At 45.4% G+C, this 15406-nt stretch overlaps 1 protein-coding gene across 1 annotated transcript in view; it reads right to left on the bottom strand.

Annotated features, from left to right (window-relative positions):
• CCDC60 (coiled-coil domain containing 60) overlaps positions 1-15406 on the bottom strand; it is a 149568-nt gene that overhangs the window by 49771 nt on the left and 84391 nt on the right. The window contains exon 3 of the mRNA XM_044921039.1: positions 3251-3421. Within this exon, the coding sequence (XP_044776974.1) occupies positions 3251-3421 (171 nt within the window). The remainder of the gene's footprint in view (positions 1-3250; positions 3422-15406) is intronic.

A 15406-nucleotide genomic window follows, 5' to 3' on the forward strand; every position in this document is an offset into this window, starting at 1 on the left:
TCAGTTACCCCAGAGGGTCTGCATATAGTAGGTCTTCAATAAATAATGGTTGGTTGTGCAGTGAGAAGGGGCCTGGAGCAACATAGCTTCCTCACCCCCAAACTTACTTTGCAACTGGCTAAGATGAAGGTCCAAGACTGTATTACACTAAGGGGCCATTGATATCTCACTGAAGATCTTGTGGGGAAACAGAGAAATGGATTTACGCCTCACGCTATGAGGTAGAACCTCATAAAAATCCCCATTAGATGTCTCTGTTCTCTCCCAGTGCTGGCTGCTCTCTTTCTCTCTCCTCTCCCCCAAAGGGTCCCTCTGCTCACACTCTTGGCCAGTCTTCTGGAGGTCTCCATTCTGCCTCTTACGTAAAGCACTTCTGCTCTTTCTCTGTATCTACATATTCCCTTGAATACCCCAGCTCTCCAAAACAGGCTTCTCCTTGGGATACCGACCCCTGAAAAAGCATGGAGTGGGGATGGTAAATCACAGATATTTTCTCTCATCTTAGAATGGATAAATGAGTTAATAAATGAATGCACAAATGACAGCCCAGCTTATTTAGATGGACCCTTAGGGTAAAAGTAATCACAAACACTGGACAAAATAGAAAAAATAAAAATAAAAAAGCAAAGAGCTGATACAAAGTGGGAATCTCCAGACAACATGAAACCACATTTCTGAACCTCCAGACCACAGAGGTAAGCTAGCATGGGGGCTGCCCTGGTCTTAAGGACATTTGCCCATTTAGAAAAAGTTAACTTTCCTTCTAAAACAGCACACAGGGCAAGAGGGACAGAAACCATAGCCAAGGGTCTGCACAAATGAGGTGTCAAAGAGAAGACCCTTCTTATAACAAGCTGGGATTCCCAAGGGCCACACTTTCTGGGAGGAGTAACTAGAAATGTACCAGCCCCTCATGGTCTTGCACTTGGCGTTTGCAAACATCACCTGGAACCTTGAGCTTTAAGGAGATCCCCAACCATTAGCGTCCAGCCCCCTGACCCTCACCCCAGGACCTCACAGATCAGAACACCCCCCCTTTTTCAAATTAAGGTGGAAATTCACATAACATAAAATTAACTGTTTTAAAGTGTGCGATTCAATGGCATTTGAATTGATGGTTGTGCAACCATCAACTCAGTGTGGTCCCAAAATATTTTCATCACGCCCAAGGGAGGCCCCCTACCCATTAAGCACTCACTCCCCACTCCCCCACTCCCTTGACCCCTGGCAACCACCAATCTGCTTTCTGTCTGGAATAAACCTCAAAAACATTCTGGTAAGTGAAAGAAGCCAGGGCGCCTGGGTGGCTCAGTTGGTTAAGCGACTGCCTTCGGCTCAGGTCATGATCCTGGAGTCCCGGGATCGAGTCCCGCATCGGGCTCCCTGCTCGGCGGGGAGCCTGCTTCTCCCTCTGACCCTCCCCCTCTCATGTGCTCTCTGTCTCAAATAAATAAATAAAATCTTTAAAAAAAAAAAAAAAAGAAAGAAGCCAGATGCAGAAAGGTCACACATTATAGGATTTCACTGATAGGACCCTTGTTTTTAAGAAGCACATATTGAGGTGTGCCTGGGTGGCACAGCCGGTTAAGCGTCCAACTCTTGGTTTCAGCTCAGGTCATGATCTAAGGTCCTGGGATCGAGGCCCACATCAGGCTCCATGCTCAGCACAGGGTCTGCTTGAGATTCTGTCTCCCTCTCCCTTTGCCCCTCCTGCTCATGCTCTCTCTCTCCCTAAAATAAATAAATAAATCTTTAAAAAAAAACGAAAGAAGCACATATCGATACTTCTCTATATTAACACTGTGAAGAACAGAATTTGGGACATATTGCAGAGGAAAGGGGGTATCTGCTGTTGGTTCCTTTCCTCTGTAGCTGGCAACCTGGCAGTTTGGCTCCTTGAAGCCCTAGCAGAGTGATTCTCAACCTTGGCTCCACATTGGAATCATTGTGGGAACTTTAAAACATACTCTGTCCAGGGAACACCCCCAGACAATCTGATGTAGTTGACCTGGGAAGTACCCTGGGCATTAATATTTTGTGTTATTTAGTTGTATCTGTGGGATGAGGTGAGCTTTGGGTCCTCCTACTCTGCCATCTTCCCCTGGGCATTGGTATTTTAAAAACTGCCCAGGCGATTCTAATGTGTAGCCAGGGTTGAGACCACTGCTGTAAGAGGACAATGGCTATAGGGGTAGGCCATTTCTACCATCTTTCCTCTCCACCTGCCTCAGCACCTCCTTTCCATCCTGGATTTGTGCCTCATTCAACTCTAAAGTATCCTAGGAGTCTATCCATGCAGAATAGTGCAGCCTAGGACTTTTGGTGTCACTCAGATTGGGACTCAGGGAATGCTTTCTAACTTATGACCTTAGTCACAAGGGAATTATGTGAGCATTTCTAAACTTCATTCCTAATCTCTAAAAAGGGGGTGGGTAATAACAGTACCAATCTAAGGAATGTTTTGAAATTTAGATGAAAAGATGTGCATAAAGCACATAGTAGACACTCATTATAATTATTGTTGTGTTTGTTACTATCATAGTCCCTATTGCTATTGTTACGTGAATGGACATTTCTAATGGACCCATCTGTTGATGGTCTTCTTCCAACCAGAGGAAAGACCTTTAGAGAAAGAGGGGGGCTACTTTATTCAACAAACCAACAAACATTTCTTGTGCACCTGCTTTGGGTGGACCCTGAGCTAGGATTCGGGGATGCAGCTGAAGGTCTAGAAGAGAGATACTAATGTGGGTTATAGTAAACCAGCACACAAACACATTACAGGAACCCTGAGTCTGAATGGGTTTTGAAGGGGCTTGATCTGAAGTCCAGGAAGTATCAGGAGAGGGCAGCATTCACCCTGGGCTTTTAATAAGTAGAACTTTAGTTGGAAGAGGATGTGGGGAAGGGTATTTAAGGCCCAAGGAACAGCGTGAGGAGAGGCCTAGGGGTAGGGGCAAGCCTGGTAAAGAGAGGGAAAGAGGCACATTTGGGGACCAGCAAGAGTTCTTGGATATAGCTCTTGGCATCAGACATGAGGACAGACATCTGTTGTAGAAGACACTCCACTGAGTGCCAAGAGGTGAGGCTGACAAGGTAGGTTGGAGCAGACTAAAAGAAATGGTCAGACACCAGCCTGAGAGGGGGCTTCCGGTCAGAGACAGCCACCATCTCCCAGCCCAGCCGGGCGGCTACACTCTGCATGGCCCTTCCCCAGACTGTCGGCACTGCAGATGCCACATCTACTTACGTCAAAAGAATTTCACCATAATGGATTTCTGACATCTTTTTGGCTGGCTGGAATTTATGTCTTTCTTCCTCTTTGAGTTTCTGAAGTTGCTGTAGCTTCTTTTTCAAGGCACTCTCCTCTCGCAGCATGCTGAAGTATCCGCGGCCTATCTTCACCGACTGAATCAACACGCTGGAGGTGGGGGGGTGGGGAGAGAGGGAGGGAGAGAGCAACAAAGCTGAGCTGACCATTAAGACAATGCCATATTGTCCTGGGACTGCTCATCTCTGAAGGGCACCCTCATACCTGCAGGGCAGGAACCTTCTTGCCTTTGGAACTCCAGAGTCAGATGGACCTGACCTTGAATTTTAACCTCTCTGGTCTCAGTTCCTTCCTCACTCCATTATTCAACAAATCTTTATTGAGCACCTACTATGTGCAGGCACTCTATTGGGTGCTATGAAATGAGCATAATGATCCACACCCCCACAGGATGAGACGCATTTATGCATGGAAGGGGGCTCGTCCATGATAATCAGTAGCAGATCAGTACCGTAGGGCCCTGGCTCCTGGCCAAGGCTACCTCCTCTGATTCCCCTAAATGCTTACATTTGCTTCACGCGCTTCACAGTGGCTGCAGAAGTGGAGTTAGTAAGGTGTATAGGTGCTTGCTCTGTCACGTAACCTAAGTTGAGACTTTGTGATTCTTTTCTTGCTGACTCCACCACTGTCCTCGTCAGACATCTTGATGCCAAGACATTCTGTGCCTGATGGTCTATACACCTCCCCCACTTTGCCATTTCTCACCTTGGGGTTAGAGTTTGGCAGCACTCTGTTGGGGAAGGAGTAAACACATCTCTCTGTCTGTCCACCTATTTGACTCTCTGGGAAGTTGTGGGAAATAAATTGCTGTTGTTTGCAAGCTGCACGGTCTGTGGTACCTCATTGTACCAGCTGGAACTGACTAGGACAGGTGAGTCCGAAGACGGCCCGTTCACGAAACTCCAAGTGTCTTTAAAAAGCTGGAGCACAGAAGGAATATGGGAGAGTGGCCAGAGCTAACGCTGGCAGCTGGCCGGGAACAGGTGGTCTAGGGCTTTGGAGTCTGGATTGAAGCGAGCCCCCATCTGGGAGTTGCTGGAAATAGAACTTGTACAAATGCTTCAGGAATCTGCAAATGTTTGATTTTTCATGAAAAATTTTTCAAGCTAATAACAATGCAAAACCACAAAACATCCTGTTTTACACCAGATCGATTCATCTTGTCCAAGCTTTTCCTGCCATTTCTATTGTGTTGACCAATTCTGCAATGCACATTTTTTCCACATCTTAACACGTTTGAGACGAGGGTGTCTTATAGTCACTGCCAGCCAGATGGCAGTTGTATTGTGTTTGTCATCATCTACACAGTCAAACTTGGTTGTGACTCCGGACAGCCTGACCACACAAAAGCCCCCCTTGATGTTTTAGACCACAAAACCACTGGATCATGAGCTGGGGTCTGCAACACCCCCCCCTTTTTTTTTGAAACATATTCTTCTAAAATCAAGACAGTGCCAGTATCAAAATTTTTTTTTTTAAGATTTTATTTATTTGCGAGAGAGACAATGAGAGAGAGACAGAGAGCATGAGAGGGAGGAGGGTCAGAGGGAGAAGGAGACTCCCCGCTGAGCAGGGAGCCCGATGCAGGACTCGATCCTGGGACTCCAGGATCATGACCTGAGCCGAAGGCAGTTGCTTAACCAACTGAGCCACCCAGGCGCCTGTCTACACCATCTGTCATATGTCCAACCCAGCCAGCCCGTTGCGGGCAAGGATCAGGCATTATCCCAGTTCATATTCTTGTCATAGCAAAATAATCTCTCAATTTCCTCTTGGACAAAATTGTGCAAAAATAAATGAATGTGTAACCTAAGGTAAAACAGTGAAACCATATTACAGATAACTTTGGCCCTTAATTGTCAGTTCTAGGTGCTTTTGCCTGGCTTTTATTTTTAGGCTTAGGAATGCGAGCAGTTGATATGATGTGGAATTCGTGTTTGAAACAACAGTGTGCTTCTATTTTGCTTTCAGGCTTCTGAATCCACTAATCAAAAGAGTGTCCTGAAGTTGCAAGATAACCTGATAAAAAAGAAAACTGTTACCATTGGCAACCCCTTAATTTCACAAATGAGGGTTTTCTTGCTGTAGCGCAAACAAAGCGATTACAGAGCCACCCTGGGGGCTGGGGCTGATGTGACAGCAACCTTTGTTGTGTTACTTCACTGAGACCTCTTACTCAAAATTTGGTTCAGAGGTTGAAACTGACACCACAGATGCACTAAAAATGTGTGAAGTGACTTAATACTTACAAAATGAGGCTTTCTGGGCGGAGCAGGGAAGGCTCCCAAGCAGGTCTGAAATCAGCCTGCAAGAGCAGTGAGGGGTGACTGGCTTAGGGTTTTATCATGGTCAGGGAGTGGGGTTGGGGTGAGCAGTCCCTTGTCTGTGGCTTGAGCTTCCCTCCAGCACCAAAAGAAGCAGCAGCTGGACTTTCTTGTTAGCTTGCCCAGGTGTGGGCAAAAGGGGAAGAGGCAGTGAGGGGAGCTTGAAGGCTGCCAACAGTCACACATCAAAAATGGAGTCAGATTCTTTATTGCATTAATTCATGCCCAACTTGATATTTGTCTCTTTGCTTGAATAGCTGCATCATTATCAACCATCCAACAAAAAATTGTTGAATGCTTACTGTGTGCCAGGCACTATTCTGGGTGCTGAGATATAGCAGCAAACAAAACAGCCACAGAATTCCTGCACTTGTGAAGTTCAGGTGGAGACAGACAAAAACAAAGAGTAAACTGTAGACAATATATGAAGTGCTGTGGAGGAACATAAAATGGGGACATGGGGAGAGTGACTGCCAGGGGTGGAGGGTTGTGTGCAATTTTAGATAGAAGATCAGCTGAATGGATAAAGAAGATGTGATACACACACACACACACACACACACACTGGAATATTACTCAGCCATCAAAAAAAAAAAGAAATTTTGCCATTTGCTACAATGTGGATGGAACTAGAGGGTATTATGCTAAGCAAAATAAGTCAATCAGAGAGAGATAATTACCTTATGATTTCACTCGTGTGCAATTTAAGAAACAAAACAGAGTAGCATAGGGGAAGAGAGGGAAAAATTAAACAAGATGAAATCAGAGAGGGAAACTAAGAGATTCTTAACTATAGGAAACAAAATGAGTGTTGCTGGAGGAGAGGGGGGTGGGGGGATGGGGTAACTGGGTAATGGGCATTAAGAAAGACACATGATGTAATGAGTACTGGATGTTATATAGAACTGATGAATCACTGACCTCTACCTCTGAAACTAATAATACACTATATGTTAATTAACTGAATGTAAACGAAATTAAATTAAAAAAATAAATAGATCAACAAAAGGTCTTGCTGAGAAGGTGTCATGCAGGTTTCTGGGGGAAGAGTGTTTCAAGTAAAGGGAACAGCATATGCAAAGGCCCTGGGCAAGTACAGTTCTAGATTAAGAAAGTTTAGTTTTCATGGAGTCAAATCTGATATTGCACAATACATTTGTGCTACTAATACATTGTATTTGCTTTAGATATTGGTGTTCTATTTAAGACTTGTAGTAGAAAGGTCCTGCTCTAAAAAAGGAAGGAAGGAAAGAAGGGAGAAAGGAAGAAAGGAAAGAAGGGGAAAAGGAAGGAGGGTAGGGAGGAAGGAAGGAAGGGGGGGGAGGGAGGGAGAAAGGGAGAAAGGGAAAGAAGTGCTGGGTCCCAGATGGGAAAATGTAGGGAAATACCAGGGGACACTGCTGCTCTGGGCACCTGCTGCTTCCCCACAGCCTTGCACCAGGGTGCTACTCCAGGAAGCAGTAGATTTTACCATTTTAATTAAGAAGCTCATTGCTAATAACTCAATCTAACATCCTCTTGTGCAGGACCCCAGTAACAGAACTGTAGAGGCCTCTCTGCTGCAGGATATCAGTAAGACTTAAGCGCTTCCAGTGTGCTCTTGAGATGTAATAAATCATGCAGATAAGAGGCCTTTGTAGTGAACTAGGCAATGATGAGATTTCACATCTGTGGTAGAACTTAGCCCTACCCTCCACTATGTCTGTGCCCTACCCTCCCAACCCCTTCACTCCTAGATGCATGGATTAACTTATTTGTCCTCACAACAGCTCCATGTTGTATGTAGATGCTGCCATTACCACTGGGTCTGAACCCAGGTAGTGGATTCAACTGTGGAGTCCAGCTGTCCGTTGTGCTTGTTTATAGAATGTCAGGATGTTTCCGCTGGAAAGTCTCGTCTGCCTACCCTGGAAATGCCTTCCATTGACTTTAGAGATTCCATGGGCCACTGGGTCCTTGGCTAACTTGGGTGGCTGGCTTGGCAATGACTGGCAGGTGTCAGAGCTTTCCTTTAGCTGTGAAACCTCCCTTGGTGTCGCCCAGATTCTCTTAGGGAGTGAAAGATCATCAGCGAAAGGTGTCCGTCCTAGGACAGACCACAGTCTTCAGGGACAGAGAGTGGGGGCAGGTGTGGAGAAGACTCATCATGTGTGATATTGTGCACAGCAATGTCAGGGGTCCCACAGACATGGAACAGACCTGGCCAGTTTGGTGGGCTTTGGGCTCGGATTTCAATGTCTGATTTCAAAGCCTCTGTCTTCCCCTGAAGAACCTGTAACCAACTAGATCCTGAAAGGTGTGTATTATGGATTGAACTGTGTCCCGCCGCAATTCATAGGTTGAAGCCTTAACTCCCAGTATCTCAGAATGTGACCTTATTTAGAAATAAGGTCATTGCTGATGCAATTAGTAAAGATGAGGTCATGGCTGGAGTAGGGTGGGCCCCTCGTCCAATATGACTGGTGTCCTTATCAAAAGGGGAAATTTGGACCAAGGTGTGCACACAGGGAGAATGCCATATAAAGATGAAGGCAGAGATGCGGGTGATGCTTCCACAGGCCAATGGGGAACACGAGAGATGGCCTGCAAATCATGAGAAGCTAGGTGGAGGCATGGAACAGTCTCCCTCATAGGCCTCCAAAGGAACCAACCCCCTGACACACTGATCTTGGACTTCTAGCCTCCAGAAGTATGAGACAATACATTTCTGTTGCTGAGCCACCTGGTGTGTGGTGCTTTGTTCTGACAGCCCTAGCAAACTATTACAGTGTGATCAGATATCTAGGCCTATGCTCATGGAACCACTTAACTGTTTATATTGTCTTTGGCTGTAAGGGTTAACCACATCCTTATTAAATTAATTTATAAAAGGTGACAGGTCCATGTCACAGCAAATAAAAAGGGCTTGACTGTTATGTGCCATGCCTTAGGCCGGACATCTGTTAGGTGTCGGACTCTGTGTTAAGTTCTCTTCGGGGCACTGGCATTACAAAGGTGAACACATCCTCAAAGAATTCACGGCCTTTACCTCTGCAATCTTAGTGATCTATCTTTTTATTGTAATTAAGAGGTCGGTGAGAGATTTATTTGACTCATTTATGTTCTTATTCCAAAAAGTATTGGAAAAATTTTTAAAAAGTGATACAGGCAGGGAAAACAAGAGGCCAAAATCAGGTAAGACAGGTGTCAAAACCTGCACCATGTGATCGAGTGTGCCAGTTTGGTCCTGAGCCATCCTAGTGGCTAACGCAAGGAAGGAAGCACAATCCCTCATGTGATTCCTAATGTCCATAAAATTTTTAAAGAACTGTTCAGGAGGTGCCTACTTATTCCTGGTGTTGAAATTGGGAAGAGATTTCGCTCAAGGATCTGCACAGGGAGGACACCGTGTAAAGCCACTTCTGTAACAAAACCCTAAATGCCAATAGTGACGAATGCCTCTGTAACTCACAGAAAGGGGTAGGGGAACCCAGCTTGAGGAATCTAGCCAGTAAGTGTTCTGTTGGAATTACCACCCCTTTTCAACCAAGGCAGCCAGACTCCCAGCTGCTAGATCTTCTGGAAAGAGCTGGGTGAGAGATGAGCAGCGTTGGGGGGGGAGGGTCTGGGCCCTCATGTCAGACACACCAGTCTATTCTGGGAACTTCAGGCTACAAGATGTTCATTCAGTGAGCTGAGAAGTGCTCCCACGGTACCGTAGAGGCCCATTTAAAAATACTTAATATTTTAGCAAATTCCCATCTAATTCCCTTGTATGTTCCCTACATTTTCTCCATCATTATTGCTGATTACCAGGCTATTTGTGTGAAGGGAGCTATTTGCAGGGAAGAGCAGTTTTCGCCTTTAAATCCACTCACCCGGGGCCTCCTGTTCACCGCTTTCCATGCTGTAAAACTCCCCTGGCTAACATCGCAAGAGGAACGATGGGGAGTAAAATAATTAACTGTATCAGGCAAGCGGAGGAAGAAGCCGATTATAAAATGGAAAGTTTCCTCTACCCAGTGCCACTTATTCTTAACCAGTGCATGGGGGTGGGTTTTTATTTTTAAGGGACATATGTTCTCTATACTGGAGTCTGCATGTGATCCCGTGAACGGAGATTGCTCACTTTGGCAACAGGAGTATTCTTAGCAGGGCTTAGCTGAGACAGACCAAAGGCACAGAAGTAAGGAAGCCCAGGTTTTTCTCCCAAGCACCTTCAGAATTCAGGAGCAGTAAATACATGGTGAGGCTTGCAGGGGACATCCTCTGCATGGGACCTTTACTTTGCCTCTCTTTTAGGCAGGTTTTAAACCTCTCTGAACTACAGGGGCACCTGGGTGGCTCAGTTGGTTAAGCGTCTGCCTTCAGCTCAGGTCATGATCCTGAGGTCCTGGAATAGAGTCCCACATCGGGTTCCCTGCCCAGTGGGGAACCTGCTTCTCCCTTTCCTTCTGCCCCTCCTCCCACTCATGCTCTCTCTCTCTCAAATAAATAAATAAAATCTTTAAAACACACACACACACACAAAAAAAACCTCTCTGAACTACAGCCTCTTCATCTTCGAATGGGAAAAATCTTAGTTCTTGCCTCGAAGGGCCTTTGGGAGGATTAAATGAGATGATGGACATAAAGAGCTTAGTACGGTGCCTAGTACATAGGACTCAATGATTGGGAGCTATAATTGTTATTGCCAACTCAATAACAGTCCCGAGGGTTCGGTGTGATTTACAGGTGAGAAAACAGGGCAAGGGGTAGGTAAATGGTGAGGGTCCATAACAGCTGGAAAGTGGCAAAGCAGGGATTGGAAGCCAGGAGGGCTGGGTCCAGAATTTTCCTCTCTCCACCTGCATGCTGCAAAGTCAAGCACATTCAACAGGAAGCTTTAAAGCTTTGACTTTGTGTATCTCCAGGCTATATGTTGCATGCAGAGTTCATCTCTAGGCCTATAGAATAGAAACTGGTGGCTTACCTTTCCCCCCTTTAGACCATGTGTTACCCAATCCAAGATACCACCTATGGCAGATTAAAGTCATTATTCACATTCTCCCATCCCTGCATTCCAGTGTGGAATATATTCCCAGCACCCTGACTTTTGGCTTTCTCGTGACTTCCTTGGCCTATGGATGCTAGCAGATATGACTTGAACAGAGGCTTGAAATAAGCTTGCTCAGTTGGGCCCATGACAATAACAAAACCCACTATTTTGCTGAACCCAGAAGAATGAGAAAGGCATGAGGAACAGAACTGAACCCACCTAATCTCAGCCAAGATTGGCCAGACCCCAGTTAACCTACAGACACACCAGCAAAGGGAGAAATACTTACTGAAAGTCGCTGGGTTTGGGGCAGCTTGTTACATAGCGTTATGGTGAAAATAGCTGACAAATACATTATCTATTATAAGATGCACTTTTATTTTTGACCCACAAAGAAGGAAAAATCCATGCCAGTTAAATTAAGAAATAATTTGGGGCGCCTGGGTGGCTCAGTTGGTTGAGCGACTGCCTTCGGCTCAGGTCATGGTCCTGGAGTCCCGGGATCGAGTCCCGCATCGGGCTTCCCGCTCGGCGGGGAGTCTGCTTCTCCCTGCGACCCTACCCCCTCTCATGTGCTCTCTCTCTCTCATTCTCTCTCTCAAATAAATAAATCTTTAAAAAAAAAAAAATTAAGAAATAATTTTACATTACATCCCCAGTTCAGAGATGTTAAAATGTGGGGGGTGGGGTGGGGGAATGTCCCTCTTAGATATGATAAAATATGATATTAAGAAAGAAATTGCCTCAGACCCGAGAAAAGATGGTCCAGAACAGAACTTAGATCATAAAGTAATTAACAACTCATTCTGAGAAGTATCTAGAATACTTAATAAAATATTTGTGCAAATTTCTGATATCTTCTGATGAGATTAAGAGCCCTTTCGGGGTTTTAGATTTACCCACACAGCTGGATCACCAGACTTGTAACAAGCCTCTTTTTTTTTTTTTTAAAGATTTATTTATTTATTTATTTATTTGAGAGAGAGAGAATGAGAGACAGAGAGCATGAGAGGCAGGAGGGTCAGAGGGAGAAGCAGACTCCCTGCCGAGCAGGGAGCCCGATGCGGGACTCGATCCCCGGACTCCAGGATCATGACCTGGGCCGAAGGCAGTCACTCAACCAACTGAGCCCCCCAGGCGCCCTTGTAACAAGCCTCTTAACCTTTAACTAACCATTCCTCCCTTGAGCGGGGCTATCTAGCTCCTTGCTGCTCAAAGTCTGGTACTCTTTGTACTGGCATCATGAGCATCACCTAGGAGCTTGTTAGAAAGGCAGAATCTTGGGTCCCCCTCGGACCTTCTGAATGAGAATCTGCATCTTAACAGGACCCCCCAGTTGATTCATATACACATTGAAGTCTGAGATGCATTTGTCTAGCTGCCCCCTTTCCCCTATTAAAAACAAAAACCAACAAAACAAAAACAATTCTCCAGAAAGAAATCCTTGAACTGGCTCTATTAGAAGCCTGCTTCCCTCGCTACAGGATTTGAAATAAAACTTTAACACACGCTAGCAGTCACTTCATCACAGAAAGTTCTTTAAAGCAAGTCTGTAGCGGACATTGTCATCCTTTGAGGGCACTCTGCTGGCAATGAGTCTCCCGTTAACCTGAATCCGCCTCCATCCCCAGGGCCCTAGAGGAAATTAGGACTGAACAGCATCAAAAGCAGCCCCAGCTCCCTTCACAGGGGCCTTTTGAGAAGCTGTGGAGTTCTGCGGAGCTGGGGGAGTAGCAAAGGGAACTCATGTTCACCCTTTCTATTAGGGGGGGCATGGGATTAACCACCGCAAATCACTTTGTTAAAAACCAACAGCCCAGATGTACTTTTTTTTTTTTTTTTTAAAGATTTTATTTATTTGAGAGCGAGAATGAGAGACAGCATGAGAGGGAGGAGGGTCAGAGGGAGAAGCAGGCTCCCTGCCGAGCAGGGAGCCCGATGCGGGACTCGATCCCGGGACTCCAGGATCATGACCTGAGCCGAAGGCAGTCGCTTAACCGACTGAGCCACCCAGGCGCCCCAGCCCAGATGTACTTTAAAAAAACAAACAAAACAAAACCTAACTTTTAATGGTATTAGGGCTCTGCATCCAGCTGATTTTCACTCACATTTTCCGTCTCTGCCTGCAAGAAGTATGAGGCTATAAAGCCAGGAGTGGTTCAACGGAGGAAGGCAGAATGACATTAAAATGAACAAACACTCCTGGTAATCTGATTTCGGGGATGTCCTGCTCTTGAAGACAGGAATTGCCTACACGGGAAATTTTCACTTAACAAATTTTACTGTTTTCAAATAATAGCAAATAAATCAGTTTCTTTTCAGTTTGTGGAGGCTGGAGACTTGGAGAGCCCTTTTCATCTGGCTGGCTCATGCCTCGCTTTGTTAGCCCACCCAGACATATTGATTTCGGAGGGCGACAGAGCCAACCCGGTGGAAAGAAGGGATCTGAAATGCCATCCTTTAATTCTTGAATTTGCAGGCAACCCATACAGGCAAATTAATAAACGCAGCCCCAGTTCAAAGGCACCCAGCAAATATTTTGCATTTAAATTCCCGCATTAGAATGCCCTGTTTATACAATAACTTAATAAATCTAGCCTGGCTGCCAAATTGACAAGAAGGTGAGAATCATTCATTAAAATGCAAATGCAATTGAGATGAAATTTGGAATACATTTATTACAGCAATTGAACTTCAGTCAACTGTAGTCACAACACAGATTTTGAACTGCCTTTCAGACAAAAGGACGTGTTGTAGTATTTCCCCCCCCCCCCCCAAGTTAATATCTTTGTCAGCATGCAAATTAAAGCCATTTCCTGAGTGTTAATGATTTGCAATGGAGGATTTCACTCTTCTTTATAGGACAAGATTGCCAGAGATAAAGGTCAACTGCATACACAAAAGATTGCACTAGTAGCATATTGTGTATAGGACAAATTGATGGCAAGCATATTCTGAGTGCTTATTGCAACCGCATTCTTATGAAATCACATCTGAACATCTCTTAACCATCCCCGGGTCATTTGCTAATTGTACTGCCCAGCAGTGGGAGATATGCCCAGTCAGGATTTCACGTCTCCGATCAAAAGTTTCAGATGGATCTTGGTCCTTCCTGAATGACTCAGCCCCCCAAAGAGGTCCCGTTCGTTCGTGGGTTCCTCTTAATCATAAACCAGACGGAAGAAAGACATGGCTGGGACTCGCTCCTCAATGGAGACGTCACTGTTTACCTGCTTCAGTTTTATTCTCTCTGGCTCCTTTGCCCAAGTCAGGTGCCATTTGTGAAGTGTGGGCACCCCGCACATGCACCTAGCAGACACCATCTGGGGTGGAAGAAGGCACAACGTAGAGCGTTTCTTTGGCCACAAGTAAGTGTGCTGTTCAGGAGTTGCTCTAGGGTGGCAAAAAGCGGTGTGTTTCACCTGTCAAATGGGGAGATTACTTCTGTCCCCTTGACCGGCTTCATGTCCACTCACTGATCAGGAAGTGATGCTAACTCTCATTTTAAATATGATCTGACTGCCTTCCTTCCAGTTGCTGCCATCTGAGCCAGAAACCATCATTCGTTGCCTCTGTTATTCTAAGTAGCTTCCTGGTCTTTTTCCTTTTCCCAACCTGTGTCTACCTGGCTGCCTCAGGGCGCTTTCTAAAATGCACACCTCATCATTTCCATCAGAGCACGCCAAACCCTTCCACGGCTTTCCACTGTTTTCAGGACAAAGTCCAGAATCTTCCATGACAGTAAGGCCCTCTAAGATATGGGCTTTATCTTGAAGGGAAATAGAATATGCCATCCCCAAATATGCCTCTGTGGCTATTGATTGTTTTGAATTAAAGTTATTTAAGATACAGCCAGTACAAGGAGGACACTCTGACCCTCCTTTGTCCCCCTGAGAGCAGGAATTAAATCTCTCTTGTGAAAGGAACCCTCCCTGTACCAGGAGGAAGAGAGGCATCCTTACTGATGTGGGAAACAAAGGCAGAAGAAAAATTACTACCTAGAGCCCACTGACAAGTCCTTGAGACAGGCAGAGTGACATTCCTCTAGGGACTCAACTGCTTCAATGTTAATACTTTGCTAAGGGCAAAAGGCAATCTTAGCCCAACCCCCAGGATCCTGTAAGTCTACTTTAACATATAAAAATTCCTTTGGAAACTTCCCTTATCTCTACACCCCCAAGACATGTTGGCGATCAACCCTCAAGCATATGACCTGCCGATATACATCTGAAGGATCTTGTGACTCAGGTTTTACTAGACAACAAGAGCTAACCCCCTCAAGGTCCTGGAAACCTTGCTTCCAAATTCCTTCCAGACTTAAACTATCCCTAATCCCGTCCCAACTTGAAAATATATAATGGGTCTCTGATCCCGATGCAGCTCTTTCTGCCCAAGGGTCCTGTCCCTGTGCTTTAATAAAACCACCTTTTTGCACCAAAGACACCTCAAGAATTCTTTCTTGGCCGTTGGCTTCAAACCCTAACATCTTTCCTACATCACTTATCACGGGAGAGGGAATTCAGGGCCCAGAAGGCTGTGTGAAAAACCCTTCTTGCTTCTCCACTAATTTGTGACCCCCAGGCCCAAACCCCTTGCTCTTGTCAGTTCTTCACTAACGTGTTGTTTTTGGTCCAGAAGGTGTAAAAGATGCCTGCTTTGGGTACTTCTGAGTCTCATATTTCTATGAACACCTGTATATACAAAATCACCTTTTTTTTTTTTTTTGTGGCTCCT

The sequence above is a fragment of the Neomonachus schauinslandi genome, chromosome 14 (genome assembly GCF_002201575.2).
Source record: "Neomonachus schauinslandi chromosome 14, ASM220157v2, whole genome shotgun sequence".
NCBI classification, from domain to species: Eukaryota; Metazoa; Chordata; class Mammalia; order Carnivora; family Phocidae; genus Neomonachus; species Neomonachus schauinslandi.